The sequence below is a fragment of the Saccopteryx leptura genome, chromosome 2, assembly GCF_036850995.1.
Source record: "Saccopteryx leptura isolate mSacLep1 chromosome 2, mSacLep1_pri_phased_curated, whole genome shotgun sequence".
In the NCBI taxonomy this organism is placed as follows: domain Eukaryota; kingdom Metazoa; phylum Chordata; class Mammalia; order Chiroptera; family Emballonuridae; genus Saccopteryx; species Saccopteryx leptura.
The window spans coordinates 359,596,743-359,611,850 of NC_089504.1; the positions used below are offsets into that span (position 1 = coordinate 359,596,743).

The window sequence follows — 15,108 nt, forward strand, 5'->3', positions numbered from 1 at the left end:
TCCGGGGTCGGGGGTGTGATGCTGGTGGTGGGAGTGACCGCAGGGTGCCGGGGAGCTGTCAGGGGTTGGGGGTGTGATGCTGGTGGTGGGAGTGACCGCCGGGGAGCTGTCAGGGGTCGGGGGTGTGATGCTGGTGGTGGGAGTGACCGCCGGGGAGCTGTCAGGGGTCGGGGGTGTGATGCTGGTGGTGGGAGTGACCGCCGGGGAGCTGTCAGGGGTCGGGGGTGTGATGCTGGTGGTGGGAGTGACCGCCGGGGAGCTGTCAGGGGTCGGGGGTGTGATGCTGGTGGTGGGAGTGACCACCGGGGAGCTGTCCGGGGTCAGGGGTGTGATGCTGGTGGTGGGAGTGACCGCAGGGTGCCGGGGAGCTGTCCGGTGTCAGGGGTGTGATGCTGGTGGCGACGGCTGACGATGCCCCCCTTGCCCTGCCCTCGTCCAGATACTCAGGCCGGGACTCAGATGCGCAGTGCAGTCGGGAGAGGCTCACACTCAGGCCTTCTTTCCTCCCACTGGCCCCGGGTACTGGGGCCTCTCAACAAGGGATGGCCTTGCCCCCTCTCTGCACCCCTTCCCCTTCCTCTTCTTGACCTCGGGGTTAATAGCTGTTCTGATCAGGACCAATCCCTTGAAGAGCGGGGAAATGGGTGGTTACCAGCCGTGTCCTGGAAACGTGGTCGGCGGCAGGCTGTGACCTCAGGGCCGAGGTGTGAAGACTTAGGTGAGAGGAGTGCTCTGGGGGTGTTGTTTCCCAAAGGGGGGTCCGCCTGGGGAGCCAGGCGGTGGGCAGGAGCCTGGCTGCGGCCAGGGGGCAGCTGGCGACAGTGCCTAGGGGAGGCTAGCTCCCTACTCCTAAACAGGGCCCGAGCTCCAGGGAGCAGAGTGCAGACCAGCCAGCAGCACGTGTCATGGAGTTTCAGAGACCCACTGACCCTTCCCTGGGGGTCACTGCCCCCTGGGGTCCTCTGATTTACCCACCAGATGTGACCTTCCCCCTTTCCCCCGGGAGTAGCCGCCCCATATGGAGGCCAGATGTGGAGCTGGGACCACATGAATCAGCCTAGGGTCTCCGAATGCGGGTGACCACCAGGCTGGGCAGGGAGGGCTGATGGGCCTGGGGACAGCTCGACACAAAAGCCCACAGGGAGCTGCGTTAACAGGGGGCCTCCTGCCATGGGCGGGTGGGGTGCACTGCCATCCTTCCTGGCGCAGCGACTGCCATCGTCACGGAGAGAGGAGCCAAGGGTCAGGCTTCGTACCTCTGCCCCTCCCAGCGGCCTCCGGGACTTGGGGGGCTGGCAGCTCCCGGCCCTCGTCTGCCCCCCCCCACACACAGCTTTCTTCTGGCTTTGTTCTCACACTGTTTTCCTTCCTCTGAACATCCTGTTTTTAGGAAGATGGGTGGGTAGGGAAGGCTTTAAGGGGCCACAAAAACCATCTAATGAATGGTATCCCTCCCATTTCACAGATGTGGACACTGAGGCCAAGAGTGGGGCTGGGGGAGATGGGGGTCTGTCCAAGGTGCCTGGAGAGCCGGTGCCGTTGTGGCTGGGGACACAGGTCGTGCTTCTTGGACAGCCAGACTGCTCTGCTCCTCTCCCCGCTCCCCGGGGACCTGCCTCCGGAGTCACAGAGCATTTGGCCCACCCATGCTGTGCTCCAGGGGGCATTTTCCCCAGTGGGGTCCAGTGCCTGAGATGAGTGCCTTTGGCACCCCAGTCACTGTTCCTGGGGTTTCCTCCCCAAGACCTGCCGTCTGAGCGAGGCAGTCTCCACACCTGCTGCTGCACCGGGCTGCGTGGGGCTCAGCCTGAGAGGGACGGCTCCGGGCAGGCCCCCCCCCCCACAGCTGGGCCCCCCCCCACAGCTGGGGCACCCGAGGCCCCCCTCCCCGAGCTGGGGCAGCTGGCACTTAAGATCGGGAACACCTTTCCAAGTACTCTGACACGTGACCTGGTGGTCCCAGGTTAAGGGGCAGGCTAGGGCTCACCCCCCAGGGCTGCGGCCTCCCCTGCAGGGCTGCGTGGCAGGGCTGCACCCTGCTCTGTTTGCTTCCTGTGTCTGGACCAGAGGCCCTTCCTTTGGGTTTCCTTGGAGAAGCAGTTTCCTTCTTTGAGGACGGGTTGACTCCGAGGAGCTAGAGCCCAGTGGGATGTTCAGAAGGCACAGGAGGGGCAGAGTAGCTGTGGAGAGGTGGGCTGCTCCTCTCAGGACAGGGCCAGGGCTGCACCCCGACATCCTGGGGGCACACCGAAGCACCAGCCCCGCTGGGGGGAGGGGCTGCTCTCTAATCTCCTGCAGAGGGGCGCTCTGGAGCGGAGGGCTTGCTGGGGAAGTGAGTGTGGACAGACTGCTGTCTGGGAGGGCAGGCTCAGAGTCACACTCCCATGGGGAGGAGGTATGACTTAGCAGTAGAACCCCCTCTGAGCTCAGGAGGCTGAGGGGCCCTGGGGGACTTCAGGGTGTTGAGGGTTCTGGACTGATGCCATGTGGGCAGAGACGACCCTCTTCCCTTCTTTTCCAGATGCCGAGACCCCATTAATGCCGGGGGGTGGGGCGGGATGCTCATTGTCGACCTTCCCAGCTAGGTGGTCCTCAGCGGCATAGCCAGCAGGCCTTGCCCTGTGTGTGTGTGTGGTGGGGAGCAGGTGTGGGTGACCGGGCATCTTGTGAGGCTGTGTGAGGCCCTCGGGGAGGGGAGTCTCACCTCGCCTCCAGGGTGACACCCTGGTAGCTCTGGTCATGCCCGTGGTGGTGGGGAGTCCCTCAAGCTGTCTCAGTCCCTCCTGACTGGGAGACGGGACAGCCCGAGGCATCCTCCCTGGGTGTCTGGTTCTCAGGACGGCCACAAGCTCTGAGAGCGCCTGGCTAGGGCAGGGCAGGGCCCACCCAGGTCCACTCTCCTGTCTGAGCCTTCTGCAAGGCAGGGCTGCCCAACCAAGGTCCTCTCCCAGGGAACGGGGCTGATTGGAGTGTGGCTCTTTCATCCTCAGGTGTTCTAATGTCCCTTCCTCTGCAGAGCCCCATGCAATCAGATGGTCTCACCTGACACCCCTAAGAACAGAGCCTAAGCACCAGGACTGGGCCGGGGAAACTGAGGCAGCCTCGTGTTGCTATTGGTTTTGAGAGAGAGGGGCATAACAGTTCTCCTTTGGCCAAGGGGGACGAAAGGAGGATCCCGTTAACGGGCTCTAAGTGGAGTGCTCCCACTTTGTTCAAGGTCTGAGGCAGGCCTTTGGGGTTGTGGGAGGGGGTGGCAGCCCTGGATTCCTGAGGGGACTCGGGGGTGGGAGGGGACGTGTGGCTGTTGGCTAGATCTGGCCACAGTGAGACTCCAGCCGTCCACCTCATTTAATGAAAACCGGGGTAGGGGTGCTGCTGTGACACCCATCTGGGCCCTGCCCCCCACCCACAAGCCCCCTGTGTCCACCCAGCCCTGGGGCAGGTTAGCGTCCCTAAGAACCAGACCTGGCCCTGCTCGGCGGTCCCTTGCCTTCGCCCGGGGCCTGGGAAACATGTGGTCAGAGCTGCATTTTATGAAAGCAGCTGCAGCTCATGACATGCTTTCTCTGCCGGGAGATTTATGGGGCTGCATGGTTTTAATGGTTTCTGCGGGGTTAGTGTCCTCCCCCCATTCATCCTGGCCGCTGTCTCTGAGGCAGATGGGTGACAAGCCTTCCCTAGCTGGACTGGCCCAACAGGAAGGTATGGCTGGGCGGGGGTGGGGGGAGGCAAGAGGCTGACCACCCAAGCCTCCTTGGGAGGGGCAGCTGCTGAGAAGCCCCTGGGGCCTGCTCCAAGCAGCCCATAAATCTAGGAGACCTCCAGGAGGCAGGAAGCCTCCCTACAAAGGTGTCCCAGCACTCAGAGCTCGTGGGGAGAGGAGCACAGCCCGCAGCCCCCAGGAGCCGGACTGAGGCCACGCCCCCAGGAGCCCGCGCCGAGGCCACGCCCCCAGGAGCCCGCGCCGAGGCCACGCCCCCAGGCCGGGCAGGTTGTCAGTCTCAGGTGGGCTGGGCCCGCAGATGAATGAGCAACAACTGTGTACTTACTTGGCTTTTCTAGAACCTGGCCCCAGGGCCAGCCAGGAGCTGGGTTCCAGTGGGGGGCGGGGGGTGGGGGAGAGAAGCAGGGGAGGTCTCCAGAATCTGCAGATGTGGGGCACCAGTCAGCTGGAAGCTGCCTCCTGCCACTAACTGCCTGAGGTGGTGACAATGCCAGTTCCTGGGGGGGGGGGGGGTGAGAGCAGGCCCCAGGTCTCCTGGGCCAGGGCTGGAGCTGGAGCTGGGGAGGGCGGCAGGCTTTGAATGCGTGGGGCAGAGGACACGGCAGCAGGTACCGCTTTGGAGGAATCCAGGCACAGAAAGGGACCTGGAGATTCCCACTGCCCAGATTGCCCGTGGTGGCCTGACCACTTCCCAGCGTGGGACTCTGTAGAGGTCAAGGTACCCTAGGATGGGTCGCTAGAGGTGTGTTCCTACATAAGGCCTCACAGGTGCTCCCCCTGTGGCAGGGGGTGAAGTAGACAGCAGCCGAGAGGGTGCTCCGGGGCTGGGCAAGGCTCCCAGTGTCCAGTGCCCACCTCTTAGCCCCCTGCCCCTCAGCCAGAACCAGCCCAGAACCGGCACAGGCTGTTCTTGCTGAGTCGGGCTCCCCTTTGGTCCCCTTGGGGGTCACAGCATTTCTCCGGAACGAGGCACAGGCTTCTGCCAAGGGACAGAGAGGCAAGTGCCCCTGCCAGCCAGCGTGGCAGACTTGAGTTAGAGCCCTGCCTGAGGGCTGAGAAGGATTGCGCATGAGAAGCCTTCCTGTGAGCCCCGGCGTGGCGGGTGGTGGTGTGGCGCGGGATGGCTACCTTGGCGTGGCCGCCCTGGTGTTGCAGGGGTGGGGGTGACGTTAGCAGTGGCATTATGGGGGGTGGACACACTGGCATTACGAGGGGGGTGTTGTGGGAGATGGCCACCCTGGCGTGTGGGGGTAGTGTTGTGGAGGATGGCGCCCTGGTGTGGGGGGGGTAGTGTGTGGGGGATGGCGCCCTGGCGTGGGGGAGTAGTGTGTGGGGGATGGCGCCCTGGCGTGGGGGAGTAGTGTGTGGGGGATGGCGCCCTGGCGTGGGGGGGTAGTGTGTGGGGGATGGCCGCCCTGGCGTGGGGGGGTAGTGTGTGGGGGATGGCGCCCTGGCGTGGGGGGGTAGTGTGTGGGGGATGGCGCCCTGGCGTGGGGGGGTAGTGTTGTGGGGGATGGCGCCCTGGCGTGTGGGGGTAGTGTTGTGGGGGATGGCGCCCTGGCGTGGGGGGGTAGTGTGTGGGGGATGGCCGCCCTGGCGTGGCGGGGGTGGGCGCGCTGGTATGGCAGGGGGGTAGTGTTGTGGGGGATGGCCGCCCTGGCGTGGGGGGGTAGTGTGTGGGGGATGGCCACCCTGGCGTGGGGGGGTAGTGTGTGGGGGATGGCCGCCCTGGCGTGGGGGGGTAGTGTGTGGGGGATGGCCGCCCTGGCGTGGGGGGGTAGTGTGTGGGGGATGGCGCCCTGGCGTGTGGGGGTAGTGTTGTGGGGGATGGCGCCCTGGCGTGGGGGGGTAGTGTGTGGGGGATGGCGCCCTGGCGTGGGGGGGTAGTGTTGTGGGGGATGGCGCCCTGGCGTGTGGGGGTAGTGTTGTGGGGGATGGCGCCCTGGCATGGGGGGGTAGTGTGTGGGGGATGGCGCCCTGGCGTGGGGGGGTAGTGTGTGGGGGATGGCGCCCTGGCGTGGGGGGGTAGTGTGTGGGGGATGGCGCCCTGGCATGGGGGGGTAGTGTGTGGGGGATGGCCGCCCTGGCGTGGCGGGGGGTGGGCACGCTGGCGTGGCGGGGGGGTAGTGTTGTGGGGCCTGGCGTGGCCTGCCTGCAGTCTCACTAAGAGAACCCCGCGCAGGCCAGCTGCAGAGAAGGTAGGCTTACTGCACAGATACGGGCAGCTCAGGGACTTTGTGGCCAGAGGGCAAGTGCAGCTGTCTCCCGGGGACCTAGCGGCCTAGCTCTCTGGAGCCTGAGTCCTCTCACCTTGTTCTTGCAGAGGTGTCTGTCCCATCGTGTAGGTGTGCTTCCTCCACAGCTGCTGGGGGCCCTGCGAGCTGCCCCAGCTCTGCTGGGCTTTGTGGAGCCAGCCTCCTCCGCCCCTCCTTGTGGCCTCTGGTTCCCACACCGCAGTGCCTGCTTTTATCTGCACTCGCTGGGAGCAGAGCCCTGTGGGACACTTACAGTAGCTGTCCAGCCTGAGTCCTCAGTTTTTGTGTGAGCAAGGGCTCAGAGGCGGGGTGGGGGGGTTGTGCGAGGTGCAGACCCTGAGATCGGGCTGCCTGCCACTGAGGGTGCCCAATGCACAGCAGGCTGGGGCCAGGCGCACCTTTCTGTTCAGCATCTGCCTCGGTCACCCCCTCGTCTCTGCTCCAGAGCACGGCCACTCTGCCTCTGAGCTGCCCTCCTGAGGGTCCTCTCAGCTCCCTCAGTTCTGAGTACAGGGTGGGGATCCTCACGAAGCCCTGTGTTCTGACCTCACTGGGGTCAGTGTAGGACGACATCAGGCCAAGGGGGTTTAGGCAGCCTAAGGTCTGAGACTGGCTGGCCTGGGGCGAGTGTGGCATGGGTGGAAGCCCCCCCCCTCGGGGGCCATGGTCCTGGGATGGCAGGGCTGCCGGGGTCACTGTGCCCAGCCCCAGTGGGGCAACGCATGGCTCCAGGGAGACCCTGGTCGTTCCCGGCTCCCAGCGGCAGGGCCGCAGCCCACAGTGCCGTGCGGTGTCTGGGGCGTGCTGTGCAGCTCAGCCTGAGGTCACCGTCTCGGGGTGGATGGTGAGTATTCTCCGCTGTATGTGCACTGCGGGACTTGGCCCATGCACTGCGTGTGCAGCTCGTACTTGGTGGGCTGTGTAATGTGCGGAGGTGTTGCCAAGGGCAGTGGAAACGTGGAGTTTTTCCAGTATAATCACACGAATCCTACCCCCACCCTCCCAGGCCCCTGCCCGGGGCCTGTGCTGTCTCACCCTACGGCGAGGGGGCTGTCAGCAGCTGCTGGGGTGGGAGCAGGGCAAGGGCCAGTGCTTTGTCCCAGCTAACCAGTGTCCCCTGCCTAGACCTCTGAATTCTCGAGGGCAGCAAGGTGTCCGTGGGTGGCTGCGGGCTGTGTCCTCAGTGTCAAGCAGGTAGTGCTGGGCTGGGTGTGCCTGGGGAAGTGAGGTGGCCACTGCTTTGGATGGCCTGCCTGGTGCTCCAGCACATTCCTTGAGGGGTGGTGGGGGCTCCAGACCGAGGAAGGTCTCAGGAGAGCTGGGGGCCCTGCCTCCCACCTGGCTCAGGGCTGGGGCCCAGCATCTCAGGGCACGGGTTCCAGCTGTCTTAGTTCTCTAGGGCTGCGGGACGGGGGCCTTAAACAACACACATTTATTCCACACAATTCTGGAGGCTGGAAGTGCTGGGCGGAGGTGTCGGCAGGGGTGCTTTCTTCCGAGACCCCCCCCCCCCATCCTTGGCTTGCAGAAAGCGCGCTCTCGCTCTCGCTGTTTTCCCGTGGTCGCCCCTCTGTGTGTGTTCATGTCCCGAGCTCCTCGTCTTATGGGGACAGCAGTCGTGTTGGAGTCGAGCCCTAAAAACTCCATCTGAATTTGATCACCTCTTTAAAAGGCTCAGTCTCCAAATATTGTCACATTCTGAAGGACTAGGAGTTAGGACTTCGACATATGAATTTTGGGGGTCACAGTTCAGCACACCAATAGATGCTCAGTGCCTAGGATCAACGTCAGATTCTCCAGGGGCCCCAGTCAGAAGCTCCTTCTGTAGCATCCTCTTCGAGCCACCCCGACACCCCACCCCCGGCTGGGGACACCGTGGCTGCCCCGGGGGTCTGTGGTCCCATGCAAGGAAACAGCCACATCCTGAGGGAGGCTCATTCTGTATTCAGCTCAGTCCCAAGGAGAGGAAACCAGGGCTCTCAGGGAAGTGGGGGCGGCTCCTGGTTGCTTAGCTAAGGGGCACTCTGTTGCCACGGTGACCTCTGTCTGCACAGTCAAACACACACAACCCAGCCACTTCTCTCGGGCTGGAGGGTTCCCCACCTCCCCACCAGAGTTCACACTGAGTATTGAGTCCCTTGGTGACAAAAACATGGAAACGGTTGCCATGGCAGCCATTCTTTGGAGCCCTCAGACTGGAGTGCAAAGTTCAGGATGCCCAGTGACAGCTGCAGTGAGAGTCCGGGAAAGTCCGCCACTGCTCTCACCCCAGAGGGATGAGGTGATGGTGCTTGATGCTCCCCTGGGCCCCGCATCCCTGCCCCTCCCCATCGCCCTAGCATGGAGGTGGGGGGCACAGGGAGGCGCCCTGGGAAGGAAGGCGGCAGAGCAGCACCCAGAACCCTTGAAGGAAGCTGGCCGGCATGGGGGATCAGGCTGAACTGTGGGTGGGCCCAGTGCTGGGAGCTGTCGGTGGGCAGGTGATGGCTGCTAGGCGTTCCCTGGGGACATGTCTTTCTGGTTGCTGAAGTCCCCGAGCTGGCCGGTGACTCAGTCTCCTCACCTGTAATCTGGAGAGACAAGCTGCTGCTCCTTTCTCAGGAGGGCTCAGGGCCACTCAGCTGCTGAAGCAATGTTCGGCCTGGTCCAGGCTGAAGAGTACAGGGCGTGCTGGGTGGGGCTCAGCAAGGGGCAGTCACCCTGTTCTGCCCAAGGGAATGGGGATATGGCCCTGGGCAGAGGAACCTGGCCCAGATTGCTGGGGGCGCGGGCAGTTCCTGCAGACTGCCTCTAGTCTTCCTGGACCCGAGTAGACTAGCCCATGAATGGAGGTCACTGTGGCGGAAGCCTCTCCATTGAACCCTCTGGGTGGGGGGTGGGGGTGGGATTGGGAATGCATATGTGCCCCTACCAGCAGCAGTTCCCCGAGTAGCCCCCAAGGGGCTCTGGTGACCTGCAGTGCACCAACCAAAAGGTTGTGCAGTCAGGGTTGTTTAGGAAACACAGGCATGTGCTCGTGTGTGTACACACACACACAGCATTTGTAGATGAAAAGCTCTCAAAAGTCCTGCAATAAGGAAATCGTTTGACTTTATTTAACGCAGTATTTGAAAAATTTGTGTGTGTGTGTGTGAGAAAGACAGAGAGAGGGATAAGGACAGACAGGAAGGGAGAGAGATGAGAAGCATCCATTCTTCGTTACAGCACCTTAGTTGTTCATTGATTGCTTTCTCATATGTGCCTTGACCAGGGGGCTACAGCAGACTGAGTGACCCCTTGTTCAAACCAGATGAGCCCACACTCAAGCTGGTGACCTCGGTGTTTTCTTTTTCTTTTATTTATTTATTTATTTATTTTTTACAGAGACAGTGAGTCAGAGAGAGGGATAGACAGGGACAGACAGACAGGAACAGAGAGAGATGAGAAGCATCAATTATTAGTTTTTCATTGCACGTTGCAACACCTTAGTTGTTCATTGATTGCTTTCTCAAATGTGCCTTGACCACGGGCCTTCAGCAGACCGAGTAACCCCTTGCTGGAGCCAGTGACCTTGGGTTCAAGCTGGTGGGCTTTTTCCTCAAACCAGATGAGCCTGCACTCAAGCTGGCGACCTCAGGGTCTCGAACCTGGGTCCTCTGCATCCCAGTCCAACGCTCTATCCACTGCGCCACCGCCTGGTCAGGCGATTGGGGTTTTGAACCTGGGTCTTCGTGTCCCAGTCTGACGCTGTATCCACTGTGCCACCGCCTGGGCAGGCCTCAACACAGTATTTGACATATCTATTTGGGCAAGATTTTCTCTCTTTTTTTAAAAAAAGAAGCAGTTCCTCATTTTTGGTTGTTATTTGTTTTGGTTTTTATTTGTTTTTTTTTGTCTATTTGTTTTGTCTTTTTAACATAATATTTTGTGGAAATAATATTTGGTAACATTGACCAGGGCACTGATTCTCAAACTGTGTTCCCTGTGTCAGCAACCGCAGCAGCTCTTGGGAATTTAAGAGAAATGCATCTTCTACCCCTCCCCCCCCCAGATTTATTTTATTGAAACTCCTGTTTTGACAAGCCCTCCAGTTTGAGAACCCTGTACCAGGGGAACTGTACTGTTCGCGGAGAATTGGGAGGAAGGGGAATGACCTGGGGAATCTGAACGGTGTGGATGGAGCGAGCGCAGCCTGGCAGGGAGGGGAAGTGGGCGGTGCCAGAACCCTGGACTTCGGAAGCGGTGCTGGGGTGGGCACTGAGATCCCATAGGGTTTTCCGACATTGTGTCAAGTGCAAGGCTGTGTGTCTGGGGGTGTCCTGAGGCTTGTCACGTGGTCGGGGCCTTTGGAAATGCGTAGGAGGGCCACTGTGTCCGTTCCTCCTGCCTGTGAGGAGCGGCCAACTCTTTCTGAAGACACCTGCCCTGGGCAAGTGAACTCCACACGAGTACTGGGGACAGGGGTCAGTTCCTGTAGGTTTCTTCTTGCTTTCCGGGACCCGAGGGAGCTTGTCTCCGATGGCAGGGCTGGCTGGCACCTTCAAAGTAGTCAGGAGGTAAGTCGTCTTGAAGCGGTGGCCCGGGCCCAGGTATCAGGAGGTAGGGTTCCAGTTTATCCACCCACGGCCCAGTGGGATACTCTGTGCAGTTACTTTCCAGCTCTATGTGTCCTTTTCCTTCGCCATCAAACAGGCTGCCCGATCGGCAGCCTCAGAGAGGGTCCAGGCAGACAGGGCCGGCCTGGCTGCAGGAGCTGGGGGTGCAGGAGGCTTTCCCCGCCCCGCGGCCCACCGCCTGTCTGTGCTTCCTTGCAGCCGTCCAGATCCACATCCTGAAGGCAGACAAAGCGGGGGACTGGTGGAAGTTCACGGTGAACATCATCTCCGTGTACAAGCAGGGCACCAGCCGCATCCGGCGCGGTGACCAGAGCCTGTGGATCCGCTCGCGGGACATCGCTTGCAAGTGCCCCAAAATCAAGCCTCTCAAGAAGTACCTGCTGCTGGGCAACGCAGAGGACTCGCCGGACCAGAGCGGCATCGTGGCGGACAAGAGCAGCCTGGTGATCCAGTGGCGGGACACGTGGGCGCGGAGGCTGCGCAAGTTCCAGCAGCGCGAGAAGAAGGGCAAGTGCAAGAAGGCCTAGCGCGGAGGTAGCGGCGCGCCGGGCGCCGGGCGCCGGGCGGGCACGCGGGTGGGCGGGCGGGCGGGGCGCAGGCCGGGCGAGCGCGAGCGGGCGGCGCGCCACCGCCGCTGCGAGGACTTGGCCCGCGAGGGCTTTCCCAGGTGGGGGGAGGGTAGGGGCGGGGCCGCTGCCAGCGCGGGGCGGGGCTTCGGCGGCCCCCCTCCTGGCGGCCCCGCCCCTCGCCCCACTCTGCGCGCCGCCCGCCCGCAGCACCATGCGCGGGGAGGGTTGTGGAGCAGGCCAGGCCCTGGAGAAATGAGGACAAGACTTAGCTACCTCACGGGCTCCTTCCAGAGCAGGGACGGGCTTCCCTAGGGCCAGGTGGGGTGGCTGTGGCGGGGACGCACAGCCTGACCTGGGCACCAGGGACTGGCGCAGGACCGCGCAGGGGGCCCGTGTACGGTGAGGGAGAAGGGGACGTGAGAACTGTGAATTCTCAGGCCCCCGCTTGGGCCGGGGGCTGAGGAAACCCGGCCACACCATCACCCCAAACATAAAAGACCGAAAATCCCCTCCTTTCCCCCTGAACCTTCTTTGTCCCAGGACCCCTGGTTGGGACATCTTGGGCGCCATCTGAAGGGGCTAGGCAGGCATTCCGGGCCAGCGGAAGCGCCTGTGCCACCAGGATTCCCTGTGCAGGCTGGGTCTCCATTGCCACCTGCTGAATTGGCCCTTCTGGGTGGGGTGAGGAGGTTTGCAGTCCTGGAGCTGGACAAGCAGGCACCCCTGGGTGATGCCCACGCCCACCCCGCTGGGGTTTGGGTGCAGGCCCAGGATTCTGGCCCACGCAGAGGGCAGGGGACCCAAAGACACCCCTGAGCAGCTCAAGCCGGGTGGCCACTGCCTCCTCACACTGGAGCTGCCTGTTGGAAGAGGCGTTGGGAAGGCAAACCTCCCAGAGAGTTTCCTTTTTGGAAACTTGGAACCAGCCTCTTTATGACATTTTCCAGGGGTGGGGGAAGGGGCACCGGCTGGGTTTATGGCAGTGACACTATTTGTGTAATGACATCAGCTCCTACGAGGCCCCTCCGCAGTGTCAACAGCTGGGGAAGGCCTGGTTGGGCACGGAATGCAGGCCGCAGAGGTGGCTGGGCCTGGCTGGGGGCAGGGGCTTGCCCTGCGGGACTGGGTCTGCTGGCTCAGCAAGGAGCCAGAGCAGCCCTGGGCAGGGCCCGACCGCCAGGTTCCTGGGTACCAAGGAAACCACGACCACTTCCGCTGGCTGCCCTCACTCCTGGCTCCCCAAGGGAAGGAGCAGAAGCTGCTAGGCCAAGCAAGCTCGCCGCTGCTGCCTCCAAGCAGCTGTCTTGGTCTATCCTGGGCGTCACCTCGCCTACACGTTCCCAAGAGCCCCCTTTCTGGAGGACTCCCATGCCCCCAGGTGTGGCCTGACCCCCTTTCCAAAGCTTCCTAGGGACACTTGTCTTCAAGCAGGCAGCCCAAACCTTTGGGTCTGATGGCCTCACACAGAGTCTTGTTCCTGTGCCCCGGGGCCTACTGCCTCTGCTCCTGCACTCCGCCCTGCCCAGAGGGAGGCCACACCCGGCACACTGAGTTCGAGGCCTGGCTCCTTCTCAGTCAGGAAATTGGTTTCATTTTCCTGCTGGAGCTGGCGGGCTCGGAGGGTTACACTAAGTATGAAGCGTGGCCCCCATGGTCTGGCTTCCTTCTGCGTCCTCTGCTTTGCCGGCATCAGGCCGCCGTCTGCTGAGCACCTGCTCTGTGCATGGCACTTTACCCACGTGGTCTCTTGTTCCGCTCATGACAACCCTTTGAGGCCGGGGTTCTCGCTCCCACTCCCACTCCCACCAGTGAGGAAACTGAAGCACAGGTGCCCGAGGTCACCAGGCCAGCAAGTGGCAGGGCTGGATTCACACTCTGGAGCCGGGCTCTCTGGCCACGGCCACGCTGCCCCTTGCTCACTGTACACTCGGTTCCCACAGTCGGCTGCGAGGGGGTGCTCCTGGGGGGGGGGGTAGGCAGGTTGCCACGGAGACCCTGGTCCTGGTTATTGCCTCTGGCCTAGAGGATAGAAGTGTGTGTGTGGGTGGTGGGGTGGGCACAGTACCATATTCAGAGCTGGAGCAAGAGTGGTGGGTGAGGCTGGTTGTCTACTCACCACGGGGCAACCCCTGGAAGCCCCGGGTTCTGGAAGGCAGGCCTTGGCCGAGCTAAGACGCAGTAGAAAGGACATCTGGCTGCCTGGGGGTGTTTGGAGGGGTTTCAAGAGGCTCTGACAGGGATGACCATGGGGCGGGGAGAGGACAGAATGGCCCTGGGAAGAGAGATTTGTCTTCCCCAAACCCAGGCCCAAGGTTAGGAGCATAGGGGCCTCTCTCCTAGCAGCCGGCCCTCCTCTGATGCCCGTGTGGTTTGCTGAGCACCATAAACACCGCGAAGCCCTGGCATTTGGCTGGCCCGCAGTCCGGTAAAGGCCCTGCTCAGGCCGTTGTCCTGTTTCTGTCTACCACCGGCCTGGCTTCTCTGCCCCGCCCAGAAGGGCCGTGGCAGCTCCACCACCTCCCACCCTGGGTCTGGGTCACCCCAGGCCCATTGAAGGGCCATCTCCGGTGGTCTCCGAGGCCCCCCAGTGCTGGAGACAGCAGCCCACCAAGCATGAAGGCATCTTGCTTTCAATTCAGTCTGCCTCCAGCCTCACCCTCCACTCAGCACCCGGGGGGCAAAGGCCAGCCAGTGTACCTACTGGCCCGGCCTCTAGGGAACATTGGATCAGTCACCACCGGCCTTCCTCATCTCGCTGACCCAGCCAGAACCCCGCCCAGCACTCCTCTGAGTCCAGCCACCAGCTTCAGCAGTGAGGACCCGTCCTTGGGGAAGCACCCTCTGCCACCCCACCCCTGTGCGGGGCGGCGGTGGGGTTGGGAGCCGAGGTGGGCCCATTTGTACAGTTAGAAAGGGATGTAAAATGGAACTAGGTTTTGATTTTGAAGAGTGTATTAACCAGAATTGTGATGTGTAGGTGTTTGAAGAAAAAAACATACCAGATTAGTCTTATTATTTTTTAAAACAAACAGATTCCCCAGTTGTCCCTCTTCTCACCTGCTGGGTGCTCTAGAGCCCCTGACAGCAGGGTGCCTGCTTTGCTGCCACACAGGGAAGCTGAAGACCAGCGGACGGGAGGGGGCGGGTGTGGGCTGCCCTGGGCTCCCCTGCAGGCTGTGGCTTCCCTCCCCAGAAGGCAGGGCAGGGGGCAGCGTCCTCAGGGTCTGGGAAGTGGAAGGGAGGGGCACCTTCCATCCAACCAGGGAGGCCGTGCGCTGCCCCAGGGCTCCTAGTGACCTCTTGGAATTCTGCCTCCATATTAGCGCGTGCGGGAAATGCGTGCAGACTTTCTGGGGTTCTCCCCAAGTTGGAATGAGACTGAAATCCAGGAGACTCGGAGGGATCAGGAAATGGTCCCTCCCGGAAACTGAAAAACGTTGGAGTCTCCATGCTCAGAGGAAGCCCCCATCCCACCCCACAGGAGAGACTGAGAGTGACAGACCAGACTCCTTGGTGGGGTTTCTGGGCCACAGTTCATGGCCATGGCCATGCCATACCCTAGGGGTATCCAAATGTGTACTCTGGGGCCTCGCCCTCTGCCAAAACCAAGCCAGCCCCCTCCCGTGTCGTTGGACATCTCTTCCCGCCCCCCCGCCCCCAAGTGCACTACCCGTCCCCCTGAAGTGCCCCTGCGTTTCGGAATTCTGTTCAGTCAGAATGGTAAATGTTTAGTTGTGACCATGACATATTGTTTGGGTCAGTGTTCCTTTCCAATACATACTAATATATTATGGTTATTATATATGAATATATTTAATGACATGGAAAAAGTTGTGGATTTTTTTAAGTTTTTTTTTTTTTCCTTCGGTTAGAGTTGTAATGGACCCAGATGGAACTTGTAACGTGGGCGCCACATGATAGAACTAAATTCAGATATCAATTTAAATAAACTCTTGTACACTGTT

At 61.6% G+C, this 15,108-nt stretch overlaps 1 protein-coding gene across 1 annotated transcript in view; it reads left to right on the plus strand.

Annotated features, from left to right (window-relative positions):
* Positions 1 to 15,108, plus strand: part of LOC136392592 (netrin-1) — a 200,401-nt gene extending 185,293 nt beyond the window's left edge. The window contains exon 7 of the mRNA XM_066364869.1: positions 10,773 to 15,108. Coding sequence (XP_066220966.1) covers positions 10,773 to 11,101 — 329 coding nt within the window. The 3' untranslated portion in view covers positions 11,102 to 15,108. The remainder of the gene's footprint in view (positions 1 to 10,772) is intronic.